The 19934-nt window shown below is 44.9% G+C and overlaps 1 protein-coding gene across 1 annotated transcript in view; it reads right to left on the reverse strand.

Annotated features, from left to right (window-relative positions):
• Window positions 1-7697: 7697 nt before the first annotated feature.
• ACSF2 (acyl-CoA synthetase family member 2) overlaps window positions 7698-19934 on the reverse strand; it is an 80007-nt gene continuing 67770 nt past the window's right edge. Inside the window, exons 11-16 of the mRNA XM_060252468.1 lie at window positions 10998-11105; window positions 10706-10857; window positions 8707-8848; window positions 8391-8501; window positions 8063-8131; window positions 7698-7974 (exon numbers count right to left, since the gene is read on the reverse strand). Coding sequence (XP_060108451.1) covers window positions 7924-7974; window positions 8063-8131; window positions 8391-8501; window positions 8707-8848; window positions 10706-10857; window positions 10998-11105 — 633 coding nt within the window. The 3' untranslated portion in view covers window positions 7698-7923. The remainder of the gene's footprint in view (window positions 7975-8062; window positions 8132-8390; window positions 8502-8706; window positions 8849-10705; window positions 10858-10997; window positions 11106-19934) is intronic.

The raw sequence follows: 19934 nt of genomic DNA on the forward strand, positions 1-19934 counted from the left end.
AGGAAAAGGGCTGATTTAAGGGAGAGATCCTGGAAAATACTGGTACTTTCATATCGCCAACATGACCCAATGCACGGCCGTAACATGTCACATACAGCACCTGTTTATATAGTGAGATGGCAGCGAATGGTGGGTCTGGATGAGTTGGAATGTTTCTCATGCCTATCAGCTGTTTGATTGAGTTTGGTATTAACACATGCCAGTTATACTGAGTGTGCTCGAGGTTGACCTGGCTATTAAAATCTCAAGAAAAGATTGCCAGAGATCTGGCATGGTGAATTTGGACTCTTGGTAAGGGTACAAGTGGAGAGCGCCGTGGCGCAGAGTGGTAAAGCTGCAGTACTGCAGTCGGCGCCCTCTGCTCACGACCTGGGTTCGATCCCAGCAGAAGTTGGTTCAGGTAGCCGGCTCCAGGTTGACTCAGCCTTCCATCCTTCCGAGGTCGGTAAAATGAGTACCCAGCTTGCTGGGGGGGGAAGCGTAGATGACTGGGGAAAGCAGTGGCAAACCACCCCGTAAAAAGTCTGCCGTGAAAACGTTGTGAAAGCAACCTCACCCCAGAGTTGAAAAATGACTGGTGCTTGAACAGGGGATCACTTTTTTAAGGGTACAAGTACTTTGATGTGTACAGAACTGGCTTATCTCAGCCCAAGGTGGACTAACCTTTGTTAAAAAACAAGAAAAAAGAAACACAAATCTTAAATAAGCATGGATGAAGTCAATTTTCAGGTACATTGTATATTGTGTAACTGCAAAAGGAGGGTACATACTAGAATGGGGAGTATAGGTAACCTAACCACTGCAAAAATCTGAGAATGGAAGTATTTGTAAGTAATCTTTGAAAGCCTGTCCCATTTTGACTTTGGGACAATTTCACTGACTGGGAGTGAAAGATGGGTATTGAGAACTAGTCACATCATGTAGTATTTTTGCAAGCAAGTAATGTGAATGTGCTGTCTGTGGTGTTTGATCTGTGGTGACTTGTTTACACGTGCAATTCACTATCTGATGCTTGAAAGTGAGACGCCTCCATGTATAAACCAACCTCAAGAGTAGGTTAATTACATTATCAAAGGAAACTACATATTGTTCTGTACTCTGCCTCGCTATGGTATCCAAGGACAGAAAAGACCACAGAGATTTCCTTTATCACAATACGTGCAAATATCTATTGGTGAAAAACTTGGCCATACCCCATGTGCCACAACCCTACCATATAAGACTTAAAGCTTCTCTGGATGGGACAATCATTCCATAGCCATCAAAGATTTCAGGTTTTCACGGCTGGTAACATCATTAGGGTTTGTAGAATCTTTCGGGATCAAGTGCCGTGTTCTACTGGAGAAAGTTTTCCTTCCAGACGTTTCGTTCTCAGCTGCGGAGAACATCCTCAGTGGCACTGCAACGCCACTGAGGATGTTCTCCGCAGCTGAGAACGAAACGTCTGGAAGGAAAACTTTCTCCAGTAGAACACGGCACTTGATCCCGAAAGATTCTACAAACCCTAATTCCATAGCCACTTCAGGGTGCATAGACAGTTATGGATGCACTTGCAAAATTATGTGTATTAAACAGTACAGGTTTCATCTTACTACCTATACACCATTAACCATGTATGGGTGCAATCTGCAGATAGCTAAATCCACAGACTGGGGCCACACACAGGCCAGGGGTGTCAAACTCATTTGTTATGAGGGCCAGATCTGACATAAATGAGTCCTTGTCAAGTCAGGCTGTGTTGGGCCGGGCCATGTGTGTACTTATTTAAGAATGGATAGCAGAGATATAAACTTTTTAAAGGACACAGACAAACATGACTAAAGATTTTTTTTTAAAAAAAAAACCTTAAAACAAAACATGCTTTAAATATTAGCATTCATTGGTCTTAAAGGTGCTTTCTTTGTATTTCTCCCATGGGATCCAGGGGGTTAGGGGAGGGACGGTGGCTCAGTGGTAGAGCATCTGCTTGGTAAGCAGAAGGTCCCAGGTTCAATCCCTGGCATCTCCAAAAAAGGGTCCAGGCAAAGAGGTGTGAAAAACCTCAGATTGAGACCCTGGAGAGCCTCTGCCAGTCTGAGAAGACAATACTGACTTTGATGGACCAAGGGTCTGATTCAGTAGAAGGCAGCTTCATATGTTCATATATGAACTGGGCAAATGAAGCTCTAGCTTTTTCCTTCCTCCCAAGGGAGGAGCCTCAGCCAATAGAGAAAACTGAGGTTTTGCTCTTTCTCCTGTGTGATTGAGCAAGCCTTGTAGAGCATGTTAAGATGAAGAAGGAAGCAAGAGAAGGAAGCAGACAAGAGCCAGTTGCTCTGGGGCATGATAGGAGCCCTCCGGGCCACCTTTGACACCCAAGGGCTAAAGAGACCTTTATGCAAACTTGGGGGACTCTCCGGGTATACAGAAAAATCTGAAATGTTTTTTAAAAATACATGGGGGTTTAAATCCCCCCCCCCCCAAAAGTAGAACAATTTTCTCTGCACAGGTACAGAAAACACAAACCTCCTGTGGCCAATGGTGACACTGGGCCCAGCGACATTAGCTGCATAGCCCAGGGGCCTGCTGAGCCAAGAAGGAGCTGCTCCAGCCCAGTGGCAGAGGTCAGTAGCTGTGGCAACGGAGACTGGCAGCTGCACTGGGGCTGGCTGTGGTGGTGGTGGTAAAGGCTAGCAGCCCTATTACTGCCAGCACGGCAGCCACTGTGGCACACGCTGGAACCCATTCCGGGCTTGGCTGCAGCATTGGCAGATGCTAGGAGCCACTCCAGACCCTGCTTTGGCAGCGGCAGATGCTGGGAGCCACCCTGAGTTTGGTGAAGCCTGGACATGATGGTTCATCAAGGGGGGAGGGGGATGGGATCCGCTTCATAAGTTTTGCAGGCCCCCCCTTGTATTGACTCTAAGTGGGGTTTCTTACAGGGCAACAAATCTGTTCCTGGTTTGCCTTCTCGCTAAGGCAGCAGTGTTTTCCATGTGACGAATACAGCAGCGTGGACTCTTCCATGATAGCAAGTAAATCTATATTACATCTACAGGGAATCTCTACAACAGCTACTAATGAAGTTTAGCAAACAAGCATAGGTTTCATAGATGAGCTTCTTAACTGTATGCAGGGGAAGGGCAGGGAAAGGTGAACGTTCCAGGGGTCTTTTTTGCATTTGGGCTGAAAATATATTGCATATATATTTAAGTATTGCAGTCTGCAAGGCAGACACGATTTTCAATTATTTTGGAATGATAACGGTCGGGTGCTCAGCTGAGATAGATATACTCTGGATCCATCTGAATACAGGTAGGCCTGACAATGCAGAACTGCACTGACTGCTCATATTTCTGGGTATAATTCAAATTGCCAATTCTTAATGTTAACACCCTGAACAGTTTAGGAGCAGGGGACTTGAAGGGCTGCTCATCCCATACAATCTAGCCTGTTAATTAAGATCCTATTGTGAAGCCTCGTTCACTGTGCCTCTGCTTGCAGAGATGGAACAGGTGGCAATCAAAGACAGGACTTTCCCTGTAGTGGTGTCCTGCCTTTGGAATATCCTCCCTCTTGAGACTTACCTGGTGCCTAGCTGCAGGCCCCAGGCCAAAACATTTATTGTAGCCCGTGCTTTTAACTGAGAAGTTCCATCTCTGGAGAAATATGAACAGGCCATGACCATACCCAGCTACAATTTGGACCTTCTTTTCCCCACCCCTCCTCCCTCATCCATGAAGACCTAGGGTTTTTGGCTGATTGTGGCAGTAAACATGGAATAAGAGTTGTATGAGTGAAAGTTTGGGGGAGAGCTTCCCTCCTCACCAGAATATCCACGCGGAACCATTTATCCAATATACTTTCAACATCACTGTGACAGAAGGGGCAAATTTGGAGGGCCTGGCCCACCCCTTTTTTATTTTCTGAATGGCTTGCCCATCCATCACCTTTGTATCAGGTTTAGCACGGCTGAAACACACTGGGCTTTTAGAAGTATCAGATAACCATAGTATGCTTAAAAATCAAGCATTCGTTTGCATTACTGAGTGAAATTCTGTTGATCTGATGAGGTTCTCTCTCCCTCTCTTTTTCCCTCCCAGTTACAAGTAAGGATTCAGAGTCTCAGCAGAGGTTCTGCTTCCATGGGTAGAGGCCACCCCACAGCTGAAACATACAAAACTGGTGACAGGAAGATAACCAAGAACACACGTCCTGACTCCCTTTCTTCCTTTTTCTGATCCTGTCTGTTCCTTTAGAGTTGGCAGCATGTGAAGGCAACAAAGCAATTACAACCATGTGAACATATGAACATATGAAGCTGCCTTCTACTGAATCAGACCCTTGGTCCATCAAAGTCAGTATTGTCTTCTCAGACTGGCAGCGGCTCTCCAGGGTCTCAAGCTGAGGTTTTTCACACCTATTTGCCTGGACCCTTTTTTGGAGATGCCAGGGATTGAACCTGGGACCTTCTGCTTCCCAAGCAGATGCTCTACCACTGAGCCACCGTCCCTCCCCGCAAGTGCATAGGTTTTTGGTAATAAGCCAATCAGGAAAGGGAATAAGGAATGGTCACAGCAGCAGGGTAAACAACCACCTTGCAAAGCAAACAGCAGCTGGAGTGGTACACTGCAGCCAGAGAACAGATGATTTGTCTACCATCTTCTGTGGTTCAGTGTGGCATGGTTGGGAGCTGCCAAATTCTCCCGTAAAAAAACCACCAACCTTTGAGGCACTGAGCTCTTGCCTAGGATTGGAAATTTGGCATTTGTGTCATCTGTATATATCACTATTTTCAACCAGAAATAAACGTGAAATCTTAATATGTGCAAAGGCTCAGCTTCATGACAAAAATACACATGCTCTCTTGTTTCTCCAATAGCTGGGAACTGGTGCCCAAACGTGAATTTTCATGCAAGGGATGAAATAATAGAATTCATAAGTCCTTTTCTAATGTCCATTCTCCTGATCCACCTGAGCAGGTAGCCCCAGGTAGCTTCATTGCACTAGAGCCTCAGAAATTTGCTCTCCCCTTCCATTTTGGTCACACATTATTATCTTATACTAACTCTGTTCATCCACTGATCTAAACAGAGGAAAGAATGCAGGGCCGGATGTTATATCTAAGCAAGGAATAAAGCAGAAAGTACCAGTCCCATTGTCACATCAAGGTGAAAGATTACAAACTCGACCTTGCATATTATTCAAGCATTCCTAGTGTGTTTATGACCCCTCCTTAACAGATGAAAATTCCTATGACTGTGATCTATTACTGCACCACAAAGAACAATAAAAAGGAAGCAACGGTGCACAAAAAAGGGTATAATCTGTGAATGCAGATAGTTAAATTAGCTATAGTCAGGTTTGCCAAGTAACACGCAGATATTCTTCCACTATATGGGAAGGGACGGTGGCTCAGTGGTAGAGCATCTGCTTGGGAAGCAGAAGGTCCCAGGTTCAATCCCTGGCATCTCCAAAAAAGGGTCCAGACAAATAGGTGTGAAAAACCTCAGACTGAGACCCTGGAGAGCCGCTGCCAGTCTGAGAAGACAATACTGACTTTGATGGACCGAGGGTCTGATTCAGTATAAGGCAGCTTCATATGTTCATGGGGAGGGATGGTGGCTCAGTGGTAGAGCATTTGCTTGGGAAGCAGAAGGTCCCAGGTTCAATCCCTGGCATCTCCAAAAAAGGGTCCAGGCAAAGAGGTGTGAAAAACCTCAGCTTGAGACCCTGGAGAGCTGCTGCCAGTCTGGGAAGACAATACTGACTTTGATGGACCCAGGGTCTGATTCAGTATAAGGCAGCTTCATAAAGGTGAAGCTTTATTGATATGCTATGAGTACCGAACCTCTCCTTTAGAGAGGCATTGCTAGGAATAAAGACACATAATGCTATCATCCCTGAATAGCCCCAAGGTGAGGGCTTCCCCTCTCCCAGATTCCCTTAACATAAACCCTCGAAGAGACAGTTCCCCATTAATGTAAACACTCCAAGACACAGGCTGGGGAGATCACACAGTCTCATATCTAAGGTCGCTTCCCTCCTTCAGATCCAGATGGAGTTAGGGGGAGAAGAACTTTCACAGGATGGTATTCATAGCCCTCTTGACAGACAGCATTTCACAGGCCTTTCCCCAGACATCCCAAGGATGCTACATGCAACACAGTACAGCCCCCCCCCCCTCCCCAAGTCTAGTCACTTTAGCAAGAAAATATGGCAGGGGACGTAACACAGGTCCTGACAGCTATCTGCATTCACAGATTTCTAAAAAACTGACATATATATCAGGGGACCCCAACATGCCCATGGATGTCATGGTGCCCACCAGGGCTGGCATCAGCACTCTCTGAGGTGGAGCAGCTGCCAAGGGCCAGGGCTTTGGCAGGGCCCACAGCTAACAACTCACTTATTTGCTAGCACTCCACCATGCTCCAAGCTACCCCTCACTGCTTACTGCCACTGAGAAAGGGCTACAGACAGTGGTGAGCATGGGCAGAGGAAGGACACACAGGCAGGTGGGAGGCATATGAGTGGGAGGCAGGGTGTGACTGGAGGGCATGTGTGGGACCTGGTGGTGAGTAAAAGAGGGGAGAGGCTCGTGGGAACTCTCTGCCTGAGTCACCTCAAAACGTGGAGCCAGCCCTGGTGCCACCAAGTGTGTTTAGAAAGTGAGTGGGGCTCCTGCCCAGGAAGGCTTCTGATTAGCCACTGGATCTGATTGGCTGTGCAGATTACAATAACATTTCAGCAGCAACTGGTACCACAGTATTGGTTTTAATCTCTCTCACTTCTCTTTCCCGGTGTATTTTTTTTTAAAAAAATACTCCTCCCCTGCACTTGAGCTTTCTCTGTGTGCGCAGCTCTGCTTCCCAAGGCAGCCATTTTGTGCCCATCACCCTGTGTCAAAATCCCAAAGGCGTCCACAGGGTTCTGCACATGTTTCTCCACATAAATGCTATTTCTGCCGGCTATAAAACACATGATTTGCTTTTCCCTGGAATGCTTAACAATTTATGACATAATAGCTCTGACTGGTTACACCAAAGGATTTTCGAACTGCGTTTGTTAATTTGCATCCTAGCACTATTATCTCTTTTTTTATATCTTAAAGGCCCCTAAACCGTAACACGTAACAAAGTAGCTCAAAATGCAATACGGCGTGTGAAGGTGCTTGATATCCATAATGTGCTCTGATATCATCAGGAACAATAAAAATTCTCAAAGATTTCAGATTTTCACGGCTGGCATCATCATTAGGGTTTGTAGAATCTTTCGGGCTCAAGTGCCGTGTTCTTCTGGAAGAAAAACTTTCTCCAGTAGAACATGGCACTTGAGCCCGAAAGATTCTACAAACCCTAATAAAAATTCTCTTACAGGCACCCTTACTGGAAGGAAGATATGAGAGGTTAGATCCAGGCTAAATTGGCAATATCTAAGATTCCCTGTTCCTGATGCAGAACCTCCCACGTAATGTCAGTCATCAAGGCCTCCTATTGCACCAGAGCAGTATTTAATAAATGTCAGCGAGCTGTAATAGGATTAGGAAAAAGGCAGCAAAGTTCACTTCCTGTGATGGAAAATTTAGCATGGATCCAGCCCAGTATATCTAGGTACCATTAACAGAAATGCGCACACCTTTTGTTTGTGACGTGTGAGCAAATTTTGTCATAGATTTCTTTACTCAAAGAAACGCTTTCAACAAAAGGAACAAGATGTTTTGTTTTTTAAAAAGAGTATTATTTTCACCACATGTTGCTTGGTTGTATTTAGATTAGCTCATCTTAAAGCAGCTTTCTAACAGTGTCTTGCTCTCCTAATGTCTTGCTCTCTAACAGCGTCTTGACATCTTAATGGCAGCTTTCTAACAGCGTCTTGCTCAAACGTAAAAAGAGCTGTCAACAGAGTTGTTCGTCTGGTGTTTATTTGGGATGTCTCCACTGATCAAAGCAGAAGATGCTTCTCCATCCTCTCTCTCAGCTTGTATTTCTGAATCTAAGATTGGAACAGAAATGAAAGAAGAACAGAATTAATTGTGTGTGTGTGAGAGAGAGAGAGACTAAGGAACTGAGATGTCACCCACCTTGCCTGAGACAGTGAGTGGATAGTCCTTCACAAACACAATATACCGAGGAATCTTGAAATGAGCAACCTGAAACAGAAAAGCCAATAGTCAGAACTGGCAAAATCTCCTACATGGGTACTTGTAGTTGCTGTACATTTAAACAGGGCTCAGAGCAAAAGTCCAGAGCTTGTAATGAAATCTAATCTAGAGCCAAGTACTCAGTAAGTTAGACAGTGATGGAAGACACTGACCTCTATAGACTTTTATCAACAGATAACACTTGAAATCTAGCCTTTTCTTCTTCAAAAAATACCACAAATACACATGTATATCTAGAAGCTCTTACCTTCCCTTTGCAAAATGCTTTGACTTCTTCTGCTGTGCATTCCTCTCCAGGTTTCACTCTGATGGAGGCACAGATCTCTTCTCCCATTCGCTCATCTTTCACGCCTACCACCTAAGAAGAAGGGAAGGAACAAACTGGTTCTTAGTAGTAATACTGTTTAGGCTTCTTGGAGCTCATCGTTCTCTCCCCACCCCCAATCTTCTCCTGCAGCACACTGGGTCCATGTGTTATCTATCACAGAGCTCGACACTTCAGCTACTGTAGTTTTAAGCATCCACACAAACTTCACTTGCCCTCCCCCCAAACCTCGCCTCACCTGCACCTCTTGAATCTTAGGGTGGGTGTGTAGAAATTGTTCAAGCTCTGCTGGGTATATGTTCTCCCCTCCTCGGATAATCATGTCTTTGCAACGCCCCACAATCTTGCAGTAGCCATACTCGTCAAGGACAGCCAAGTCCCTAGAATGATATCACAGTCAGCCTACACTGACACTGCCATGATCCCAGAATTCCCCTACTTAGATGATCAGTATTTTCAACTACAATCCTCTGTGCTGGCATAACTGGGAGACTGTGAATGGGCCTCTAGGATAGTCACATTAGAAAATACTAGAATCTGCACTAAAGTGCATAGTGACATGCAAAGGGACAAAGCCCCCCTCCACGTATACCAGGATGTATGTGGAAGCTGCTTTCCGGTAGTACTTTCTCATACAACAGCAGCACATGAAAATACGCCAATTACATGGGAGCGTCTTTCCTAGTGAACAGCCATCTTATCTACGATGATGGCGATCAGGCAGTCATTTCAAAAGCACGGCTCAACGCACTTTTTTCATCGGTGCTTTTGGGTCGTTACGCCAGGCGCCCATATCTGGAAAGACTGTGCCCCTGCAATTGCAATGAGGTTGAAACAACTTCCCACATTGTTCTGCAGTGCCCAAACTACAAGGACTTGAGGGCAAGACTAATCTCTCCGATTCTCGGACCCTTGGTGGGCTGGCAGGAGGATGAGCAAATTGCCTTCCTCCTGTCTGACGCTCATTCTGATGTTTCTTCTAAGATTGCCCGTTTCTGTTACGCTGCTCAGCTGGAAAGGAGGGAAATTGAGAGTGTAAATCTTGGTTATGGGTTTTAACAGTATATGTAATAGCAGGAGTTAGGAATTTTGTGTAAGAGGTGATGCGTTTGTTGCTGTTTTGTTTGTATTTTTAAGCTGGTCGGATGACTGTGAATAAAGAACTAACTAACTAACTAACAGTCATTTTGACAGGTAGGGGTTCTGGGGTGTATAGAATGGATCCTGTGTAAGCCAGAGACATCGAACTCCTCTCTTCTACCTGCTCTCCAAGTTTAGTGAGAATTGGATTTATGGGGTCTAAGTTATCCCCCACAAAGAAGGTGCCCCTAGGAAACTGCTTATGGGGTGGTAATTTCCCCACAAAGCACTTTCTGGAGAGCCAGTTTGGTGTAGTGGTTAAGTGTGCGGACTCTTATCTGGGAGAACCGGGTTTGATTCCCCACTCCTCCACTTGCACATGCTGGAATGGCCTTGGGTCAGCCATAGCTCTGGCAGAGGTTGTCCTTGAAAGGGCAGCTGCTGTGAGAGCCCTCTCCAGCCCCACCCACCTCACAGGGTGTCTGTTGTGGGGGAGGAAGGGAAAGGAGATTGTGAGCCGCTCTGAGACTCTTCGGAGTGGAGGGTGGGATATAAATCCAATATCTTCATCTACCTCACAAGGTGTCTGTTGTGGGGGGGTGGAGATAAAGGAGATTGTGAGCCGCTCTGAGACTCTTCGGAGTGAAGGGTGGGATATAAATCCAATATCTTCATCTACCTCACAGGGTGTCTGTTGTGGGGGAGGAAGGTAAAGGAGATTGTGAGCCGCTCTGAGACTCTTCGGAGTGGAGGGCAGGATATAAATCCAATATTTTCTTCTTCTTCTTCTTCTTCTTGAGGGAACCTTCTGGGGAGGGCATAACATGTAAATCCAATCCTCACCAACTTGGGGACCAGGTATAGGAGAGTCAGCTGGAGAACCCCTACAAAGTTTGGTTTCTCAAGCACATCTGGTGGGCATTCTACTGAGTCATGAAACTCATGAACTGAACCAGTTTGTTTAGCCTCTAAAAGTTTGTGACAGTTCACGGTTCACAAACCAGACATGCCGCAAATCCAATCACATTTTCCCAGTTCAAGGACACCCAAGGGACGTGCAGCTTTGCTGAATTTTAGCCCAGTTCTTCATCCTGCTCCAACCACTAGATCACACTGACTTCCAAAGACTAGTCCAACGAACCAGTTTCACAGCTTACCCAGTCTGATACCATTTCTCATCATCAATCACTTCATTTGTTTTGCTGGGGTCTCCCCAGTATCCCAACATGACACAGTAGCCTCGAATATGAAGTTCTCCAGGGGTGTTGAGTGGGACAATTTCCTCTGTTTCAGAATCTAAAATCTTAGCCTGTAATGTAGAAGAAACCAATGGTTTAAATATGGAGCCACCCTGGTGACAAAATAAATACATGGATAGGAAGGAAGCTGAAAGAGAGTTGCAAAGCTTTAAAAACTGAAGGCAACAGAATAGACAAGGATATTAGTCACCTCTGTGTGGGGCAAAAGACATCCCACGCTTTCTGTTTTCTGTGTAATATCATCTTGTGGAAACCCCATAAAGGTGACGGGGCTGTTCTCTGTAGTTCCATAAGCAACCTGCAAACAGACAAGGAAGAAAAACCCATGGAAGTAAAACGTTGAATAACATGAGTGAAATGATCAGACAGAGGTTTTCCTGTGATGCAAGTAAATCTTCCATCTTTATACAGAGTGACATCTAGGCATCAACAATGTGGCTATCATTCGGGGCTGCATAACCTGATAACCCGTTTACACTTTGGTCCTTTTGTTATTTGCCATGTCCATCAATGAAGTTGGCCCTCAATTTCTCTAGGAGACTCCAGGGTTTTTCAAACTGCAGCTGTCTTTTGCAATTTCACAAGTGTTATGTCACTTCTGATGATCTGATATTGGTGGGATCAGTTTACACTTCCCCTCATGGATTCCCTCTGTTCCTTTTTTTGTGTGCATTATTTTTTGCACACATGCTGAAGCATTTGAGCATTTCAGCAGCCTCGTTCATGTCATCTTCCATACATGACAGTAGCCCCATTTACTCTTGCGTAAAACACAGTAGGCTCTCAAGCAGTAACTCTGAAGCACAGAATTTATTTGTTCAATCACTTTTTAAAACTGAAAACATTAAAAGAATGTAACAAAAATAATAAGTTTTTGCAACTAGGGAGAAAGGAGTGAAAGGTCAAGAGATGATCTGGTGGATTTTACATGAGAGTAGCACAACTGGCATCAATAGTATGTCTACTCATGAGTAAAGCAAGAGGGGGACATGATCCTGGCTTTCTCAGGCTGGAGAGAGAGGCAGAGAGAGATCAGACCAACCAGACAAATGCACACATGCTCACAAGGCAAAGCAAAGAGGAAGGTGTCCCCAATGAGAAGGATGCCATCACCTTCCATCACTGAAAACACCCAAACCCTCCTACCTTTTCTGGGCAAGTTTTGGAAAATGGAAAAGAAATGATACAGCTATTGGAAGTTTACAAAGTTGTCTGAACACAAGAAAAAAGCACACTAACATCAGGTAATACAAGTGGATTTTTAAGGCAACGTGAAAGGTGCCTCTGTGAAATTTAAAGCGGAGCAAAGTGATAATCCATAGTAAGCAAATAGTAAGATTACAAATCCAAATAAGTACAAACAAAACAAGTTGATCTGCGAAAATGTTGCATGTTAAGAAGCAGCAGACGTAACAAGGCGATCTGTGGGAATCCTGCAGAAGGTTGCAGGGAAAATATAATTCTAGATGGCCTGCAAAGACTTTCCTTGACCAAATAAACTCCCTTGGCAATAGGTTCTAAACCCTGCAGAGCCTTGACCTACAAGTGAATATATCATTCTGATAGCTAAAATTAGTTTCATGTCATTTATATGCTACTTTATGTTTGGAGAAATCTATGAATTCCCTTCAGTTTGCAGGAGGCCATAGAGAAGGTAATCATATATTTGGTTGAAAATAATTTTAACCCACAACTAGTTAGCAAATAGATTCCCTTGTTCAGAGAAATTACCAAGAATCATTTGAAATACTGCAGTTTTCCCTTATATTTTTGATGACAAGTATTTCTTTCTTGGAGAATTCTGAGCTCCTGACTAAACTGGGAATAAGAAGCATTTTTAGCAGAACTGTTTTGATTCCAAACACTGCTAGGAAATTTCTTTGCTAACATTGTTTAAACACTGGCCAATGAATGTTTTCAAACAGAATGAAATAAACACGTCTGGAGTCTCAGAAAGTGGCAATTTGGAGGCACCTTGACTCAGTGGGCAGAGCTGGTCACAAAGATGCCTGGATTCTATTCCTGGCTCTGTCACGGAGTGTTTGTGCTGCTAGAAAATTCTTCCAGGTATATCAGGGGCAACTGCTCCCTGGTGATGCTGAAAGAGTGGGATATATTTATGAGTCACCCTCTAAAGTGATGCTCTACCAGCCTTGGTCACAGGCCCAAGGCAAAAAGCAGATGAACTTCCAAGTTACTCTTTGCTGCCATTAGAGAACCAAATTATTCACTATATTGTGGATGACAGCTAAAGGACCTAATGACTCTGCATAAGCATCAGTCCTCTTTACATGAGCTACTCCATTGCCTGGGACTGCATTTGCTAGCCAGGGATAATGCATTTGGCTTGTATCTGCTAGAAGCAAGACAGGGCAGTCTGGGGGGTGGGGAGAGGCTACAGTCTGTCTCTGAATGCAGTATGCAGCTTGCCTACAGACAAGGGTGAATAGTTCTGAACAATGACAGTAAAGATCAAATACACACATGCTTAGGAGCCATGAGAGAGATCACCAGAGATGATCCGCCTAGGGTTGCCAAGTCCAATTTAAGAAATATCTGGGGACTTTGGGGGTGGAGCCAGGAGACATTAGGGGTGGAGCCAAGATCAAGGCTGTGACAAGCATCATTGAACTCCAAAGGGAGCTCTGGCCATCACATTGAAAGGGCCATCACCTTTTCAATGCCTTCCTTCCATAGGAAATAATGAAGGAGAGGGGCACCTTCTTTTGGGGCTCATAGAATTGGACCCCCTGGTCCAATCTTTTTGAAACTTGGGAGGTATTTTTGGGAGAGGCACTAGATGCTATACTGAAAATTTGGTGCCTCTACCCCAAAAAACAGCCCCCCCCCAGAGCCCCAGATACCCGGGGATCTATTCTCCATGATTTTCTATAGGAATACATCTCCATAGGGAATAACAGAGTTCCCAGCAGACATTTCCCTCCCCTCCCCCCACTTTCTGACGGCCCTGAAGCGGGGGGAGGGCCTCCAAACAGGGGGATCCAGGGCAACCCTAAATCTGCCTAAGAACTGCTGATTCAGCATATGAGATTCTTGTATATCTTTGGTGGTAGAAAGTACCATCCAGCAGCAGCTGACTTATGGTGATCCCACAGGGTTTCCATGGCAACAGATAAGCACAAGTGTTTTGCCACTGCCAGCCTTTGCACAGCAAACCTGGATTTCCTGGTGAACAGTGACTCAGCATGCCTGAACAGTGGCGTGGGGAGCACTACATCACTCTAAATTAGAGTTGCCAGGTCTGTGTTGGAAAATACCTGGAGAGTTTGGGAGTGGATCTGGGAGAGGGCCGGGTTTGGGGAGGGGAGGAGCCTCAGCATGGTACAATGCCATAGAGTCCGCCCTTCAAAGCAGCCATTTTCTCCAGGAGCAACCCCCCCCCCCTACAGGTTCTGATATAAGGTTAAACTGGAATAATAACAGCTCACCAGAAATTATTTACCTCTCACACTCAAAATGTGTATATCCTAATAAATTTTAGACAAACAACAATTAATTTAGCACACCATTCATCCAATACAGTCCTTGCCTTTTCCTTGAACGCAGCAACTATAACAAAGTCCAGGTTCTCATATCATCCTCAGGAAATAATTCAAAAAACGTTCCTCTGAGCTAAATGCCTCCAAAGCGTTATGCTGTTGAACCCTTGAAGATCCAATAATTGTTAAAGGAGTTCAAAGTATCCAGAAGAGAGAATATAGGACCACACTCCTAGGACTTTCCCATGGTTTCGATCCTCCTTCGGCCTGCTCTACTGCACTGAACTGAACCTGAAAATTTATGTACTATGGCTCCGTGAAGTAGCTTAAAAGCAGTCATGGGGAGACCTGATATGGGTTAGTCTGCCAGTTTAGAGCATGGTTTCCTACCCCCCTACCCCCAACTTTCAAACAAAACTGGAATAGATGGGAGAGAGGTCCTAACTGTACTCTCTTCCACCACTATATCTTGCTATTTTTTTCCTCTGAAGTACATTTTTTTTCTTCAGCACTGCCAGTCAGCTGAGCTAGGAGAAAAACAACAACTGTTGTTAACTGAATTCAGACAGGTAAGCTGTGTGGGGGAGGGGAAGGATTCAGAACCTCTCTCATCCACAAGCTCCATTTTTATTTCTTTAAAAGACTTCCCTCCTTTGGCAAGATCCTGAAGGTTGGGGAGTTACTTCACATGTCCCTCTGCCTGCTTCAAGAACTTTAATTTCTTGCTGAATTGGGACATTTTCTCTTATTAGCCTGAAATTTGCGAGGCATGATGATCCCTTGAGGAGAGGAGAGCAATTCCTGGGGATTTCATCCCGTTTCCAGTGAGGGAAAATTCCATCTAGAAATGTATTGTTCCACAGAAACCAATAGAAATATCTACCCAAATTATTTCTGAGTATGATCAGCTATAATTCCAATATCATTTCACTATAGCTCAAACACTGTGAAGTTTTAACATCTTGCATCTAATTACCAGGGTGCAATTAGTGCAACCCCCACCATCCTAACAATGAGCCCTGCTCCAACTAATGTAGCTAGAAACTCCAAGCTCTCCCCCTCCCTCAAATCTAATTCCGCCCCCCCCTTCCCCCGGAAATCACATGTTGAGAAAAATGCTGCTAGTTCTTAATGGTTCTGTAGTGCCAATGGAAAAAAATTGTGACTGGAGACTGCAGCCGCACTGCTTGCAGCAGGATATACCAGTGATTAAGCCAAACATGGGTGGGGGGGGGAGTTGTTTAATGGCATGCCCCCAAGCAGCATACCATGACGTCTCAGCAAAGCAGACATCATTCCAAGGATATGGCAGAACAACAGATGGGGAGGGACGGTGGCTCAGTGGCAGAGCATCTGCTTGGTAAGCAGAAGGTCCCATGTTCAATCCCCGGCATCTCCAACTAAAAGGGTCCAGGCAAAGAGGTGTGAAAAACCTCAGCTTGAGACCCTGGAGAGCCGCTGCCAGCCTGAGTAGACAATACTGACTTTGATGGACCAAGGGTCTGATTCAGTATAAGGCAGCTTCATATGTTCATGGGCAGGGACGGTGGCTCAGTGGTAAAGCATCTGCTTGGGAAGCAGAAGGTCCCAGGTTCAATCCCTGGCATCTCCAAAAAAGGGTCCAGGCAAATAGGTGTGAAAAACCTCAGCTTGAGACCCTGGAGAGCCGCTGCCAGCCTGAGTAGACAATACTGACTTTGATGGACCAAGGGTCTGATTCAGTATAAGGCAGCTTCATATGTTCATGGGCAGGTACGGTGGCTCAGTGGTAAAGCACCTGCGTGGTAAGCAGAAGGTCCCACGTTCAATCCCCGGCATCTCCAACTAAGAAGGGTCCAGGCGAATTGGTGTGAAAAACCTCAGCTTGAGACCCTGGAGAGCCGCTGCCAGTCTGAGAAGACAATACTGACTATGATGGACCCAGGGTCTGATTCAATAGAAGGCAGCTTCATATGTTCATATGTTCAACAGTGCAAAGACCATCCACACCACAGAAATTGCGCTTGTGTTTCACAAAGTTGCGACAAATCATCTTAAACAATCAGATTGTATCAGGGAAAGAAGAAGCATTGTGATTTGCTACCAGCGTCTTCTGGAACCACTGTTATAACTGCCTGTGTGGCTGATGGCAATTGTGCCCCCAAGTGACTGGGGGGGGACCACCCTTTAAATCTTTTCAGAATCTATCATTGTACATATAAAGCCCCTACAACAATTTGTGAAAACCTTTGTACTATAAATCTTTGCGCTCCCCCTGCTGTCTATAAAACAGAAGCTAGTCTTTTATTACTAGGCCTGTATCACGACCAGCACAACACAAGTAACATTTATATTAAGAGCCATATTTAAATTCCATTCAGGGAGAAAATACAGCAGACGAAAGGGCAACACTGGCCAAAACCAAGAGTCGTTCCTCAACTTCAAAGGCAATATAACAAACAGTAGGGAATAAAATAATAAACCAAAGGAAGTACTTAGTATGAAGTAGCCTGTTACCAATGCCTATCTGCCTTTGCTTTACGGAATGGATTTAATTTTCCCTCTAGTAACACCAGGTATTTTGTCTAGACTTAAAATCACCACCGATGTTCTTTCCAGACCCTCCCTTGGCAATTCGGTCTGGATTTGCCCCAGTATTTTTGTCCTCGTGTTCATGAAATAAACCAGTTTCCTGATGAGTCTCTGTAGTAACCTGGTTGTGTACAAGTCCAGAAGGGTTTGCCCCTTTGCCCATTTCAAGTTTGAAAGAACCTGGTTGGGATTTTTGGAGAAAAGGTTTTGCAGACCCAGCTGAGTTTAATTTCTTAAAAAGTGAGGTTGCCACAGCTCAAATATAACTGAAAAGCCTTCTTGAATATCAGATAGACTTAGGTTACTCAAGATGAGAGGGAAAAAACATTTAAAACTATGTTTCTAGCACAAGTAAAATATAAATATGACAGCTTTTCCATAGGGTACATATAGGGCTGCCAAGTCCAATTCAAGAAATATCTGGAGACTGTGGAGGTGCAGCCAGGAGACATTGGGGGCGGAGCCAGGAGCAAGGGTGTGACAAGCATAATTGAACTCCAAGGGAGTTCTGGCCATCACATTTAAAGGGACAGCACAACTTTTTAAATGCCTTCCTTCCATAGGAAATAACGAAGGATAGGGGCACCTTCTTTTGGGGCTCATAGAATTGGACCCCCTGGTTCACTCGTTTTGAAACTTGGGAGGAATTTTGGGGAGAGGCACTAGATGCTATATTGAAATTTTGGTGCCTCTACCTCAAAAAACAGCCCACACAGAGTCCCCGATACCTCCAGATCAATTCCCCATTATACCCTATGAGAATCGATCTCCACATAGGGAATAATGAAGTGCCCAGCAGACATTTCCCTTCCCCCCCCCCTTCTCCCGTTTGTGGCGACTCTGAAGCGAGGGATTGGCATCTCTACTCACGAGTTGCTGCCAACTTCTTCAAAATAACACAGACACACCATCCCAAGAGGAAGCCTTTCAATCGGAGACTGAAGCGAGGTGGAAAGTCACATGGTGGGGGTGGGGCTTCCCCCTGCCGGCCGGCTGACTGAGGGCAGGAAGGAGCCTGGGAAAGCGGAAGAACCCCCACTGGGACCTGGGGATTGGCAAGCCTAGATACATACAATCAATGTAGCAATGCCACTGTTTTCTTGTCATTTTCCTGACAGGGATTCTGCTATGTTTTCTTTTATTCATTTGTAACCATTGGTAGCAGTAGCCTGGAGTGTTACTTGGATATGTACAAGTGGACACAAATAGGTAAGACTGCAATATTAATATTAAACTATCCCCCCTCCAAAAGTCTGAACATTTACCACAAAGAAGAGGAACATTTATAACCGTAAGTAAGATTCACGTGGGTAGCCATGTTGGACTGTTTGGTGTTTTGGAATAAGTATCTGAACACTTTCCTCTCATGAAGGAATGACCTTTCATGGTATGCACAGTTTTTGACATGGAGTGGTTCTGTTGATTAATATTTACAACCCTATCATGACGTTAAAGGAGTCTGAAATCAATTGTTTGAAATGTTGTTATATCCCAGTGCCAGACTGTGCGTCTTGCATTGGAAGAAAGGACTCAAATAATCAAGTTTTAATCCTGAAGCGGTTGTGTGGATTTATGACGTAGGGTGCCCCCATGGGACTTCCTTGTTGGTCTGCCATCCAAATACTAACCGGGGCAGACCCTACTTAGCTTCTGAGATCTGATGAGATCAGGCTAGCCTGGGTCCGGGCAAGATTAATTTAGGGAATATTTATTTTGTACAAGTTTATCCTGTCCATTCTTCAAGCACCTCAACGTGGCATTCTTTGGTCTCCCGTGCTCCGTTTTACCCTCACAGAAACATTGTGATGTAGATTAAGCAGAGAAAGAATGACTGCCACAAGATCACACAGCAAACTCCTGGACAGCATATGGACTCAAACCTGGGTCTTGAAGAGCCCAGTTCACAGTTCTAGCCACTACAGCACCAGCTTGACAGGATTAGTACTAAAAAGAATTGAATGATATACAGTAAAATATATGTGTCCGTGTGAAAAATTTAGGATTAAGCAACATAGTGTTTTGTCTAAAAGAGTCTGTATATTATCAGAATGTTAGCAGAGTTGTCTCTGGAAAAGGCATTTGAAGGACCTTTGCAGCAGCAACCTTCATTTGTTGCATTCCTGCTTGCCATACTGCAGCAGTAAAGGCGGAGGAGCTGCACAGACCATCCGGTTCCTGAATGCTTCTGAAGAATATGCACCAGGTTCTCCATTCCATGTCTGTGCAGCAATGCAAGGGAGACCACAGGTCTTCATGCCACAACATTTGCTATACCTGGCTAGACTACCAAAGATCCGGGACTGATTTTTCTATTTTTTTGCAGTGCTGAAAACCAACCTCCTGTTATTTATTTTTTTTCCTGCCTTGGTTTGGAGCTACAGTTTCTTTTCTGGAAGATTAGAATTCTTGTGGTTCATAAGCATTTCTCCAGTGGTACTTAAGCTTCAGAAGTGCCGCTTGGCAGCCATCACAAAGAGGCATGTGACACTGACTTGCTATTTTATCAACGCCTTCAAAAATACCTTCACTGATATATTTGTCTGAAACTAAGAGGAAGACAGACAATCATGTGTGTGGGGCGGGGAGGGTCACTGACACTCAGAAAGACAGAAAAGCCTAGTGGAAAGAACAATTGGATGGGGCTGTGAATTATCTGAATTGCTGGTATCCTGTAGTAAAATAAATCTGGGGAAGCCAGTGTCACTACGTTCAGTGGACCAATTCTGTCCTTCCCAAACTCTACAGGGCATTCAATGGACACTGCTGCTGGTCTTAAAGCTATTGCAGCTGTTGCCTATTCTAACAAGCCCTGGGGAAGCTGGACTGCGCAGTTCTATTGAGTCACTACATATCCTGATTGTCCCCGGGCCAAAGGAAGCCCGTTTGAAAACTACAAGGGATAGGGCCTTCTCAGTAATGGCCCCTTCCGGGTGGAACCAGCTGCCGGAAGAGGTAAGGGCCCTGCGGGACCTTGTTCAATTCCGCAGGGCCTGTAAGACAGTCCTCTTCCAGCTGGCTTACAACTAACCAGCGCTGAAACTTGAAACTGAGTGTAG

This window comes from Heteronotia binoei, chromosome 13, assembly GCF_032191835.1.
Source record: "Heteronotia binoei isolate CCM8104 ecotype False Entrance Well chromosome 13, APGP_CSIRO_Hbin_v1, whole genome shotgun sequence".
Taxonomy (NCBI): domain Eukaryota; kingdom Metazoa; phylum Chordata; class Lepidosauria; order Squamata; family Gekkonidae; genus Heteronotia; species Heteronotia binoei.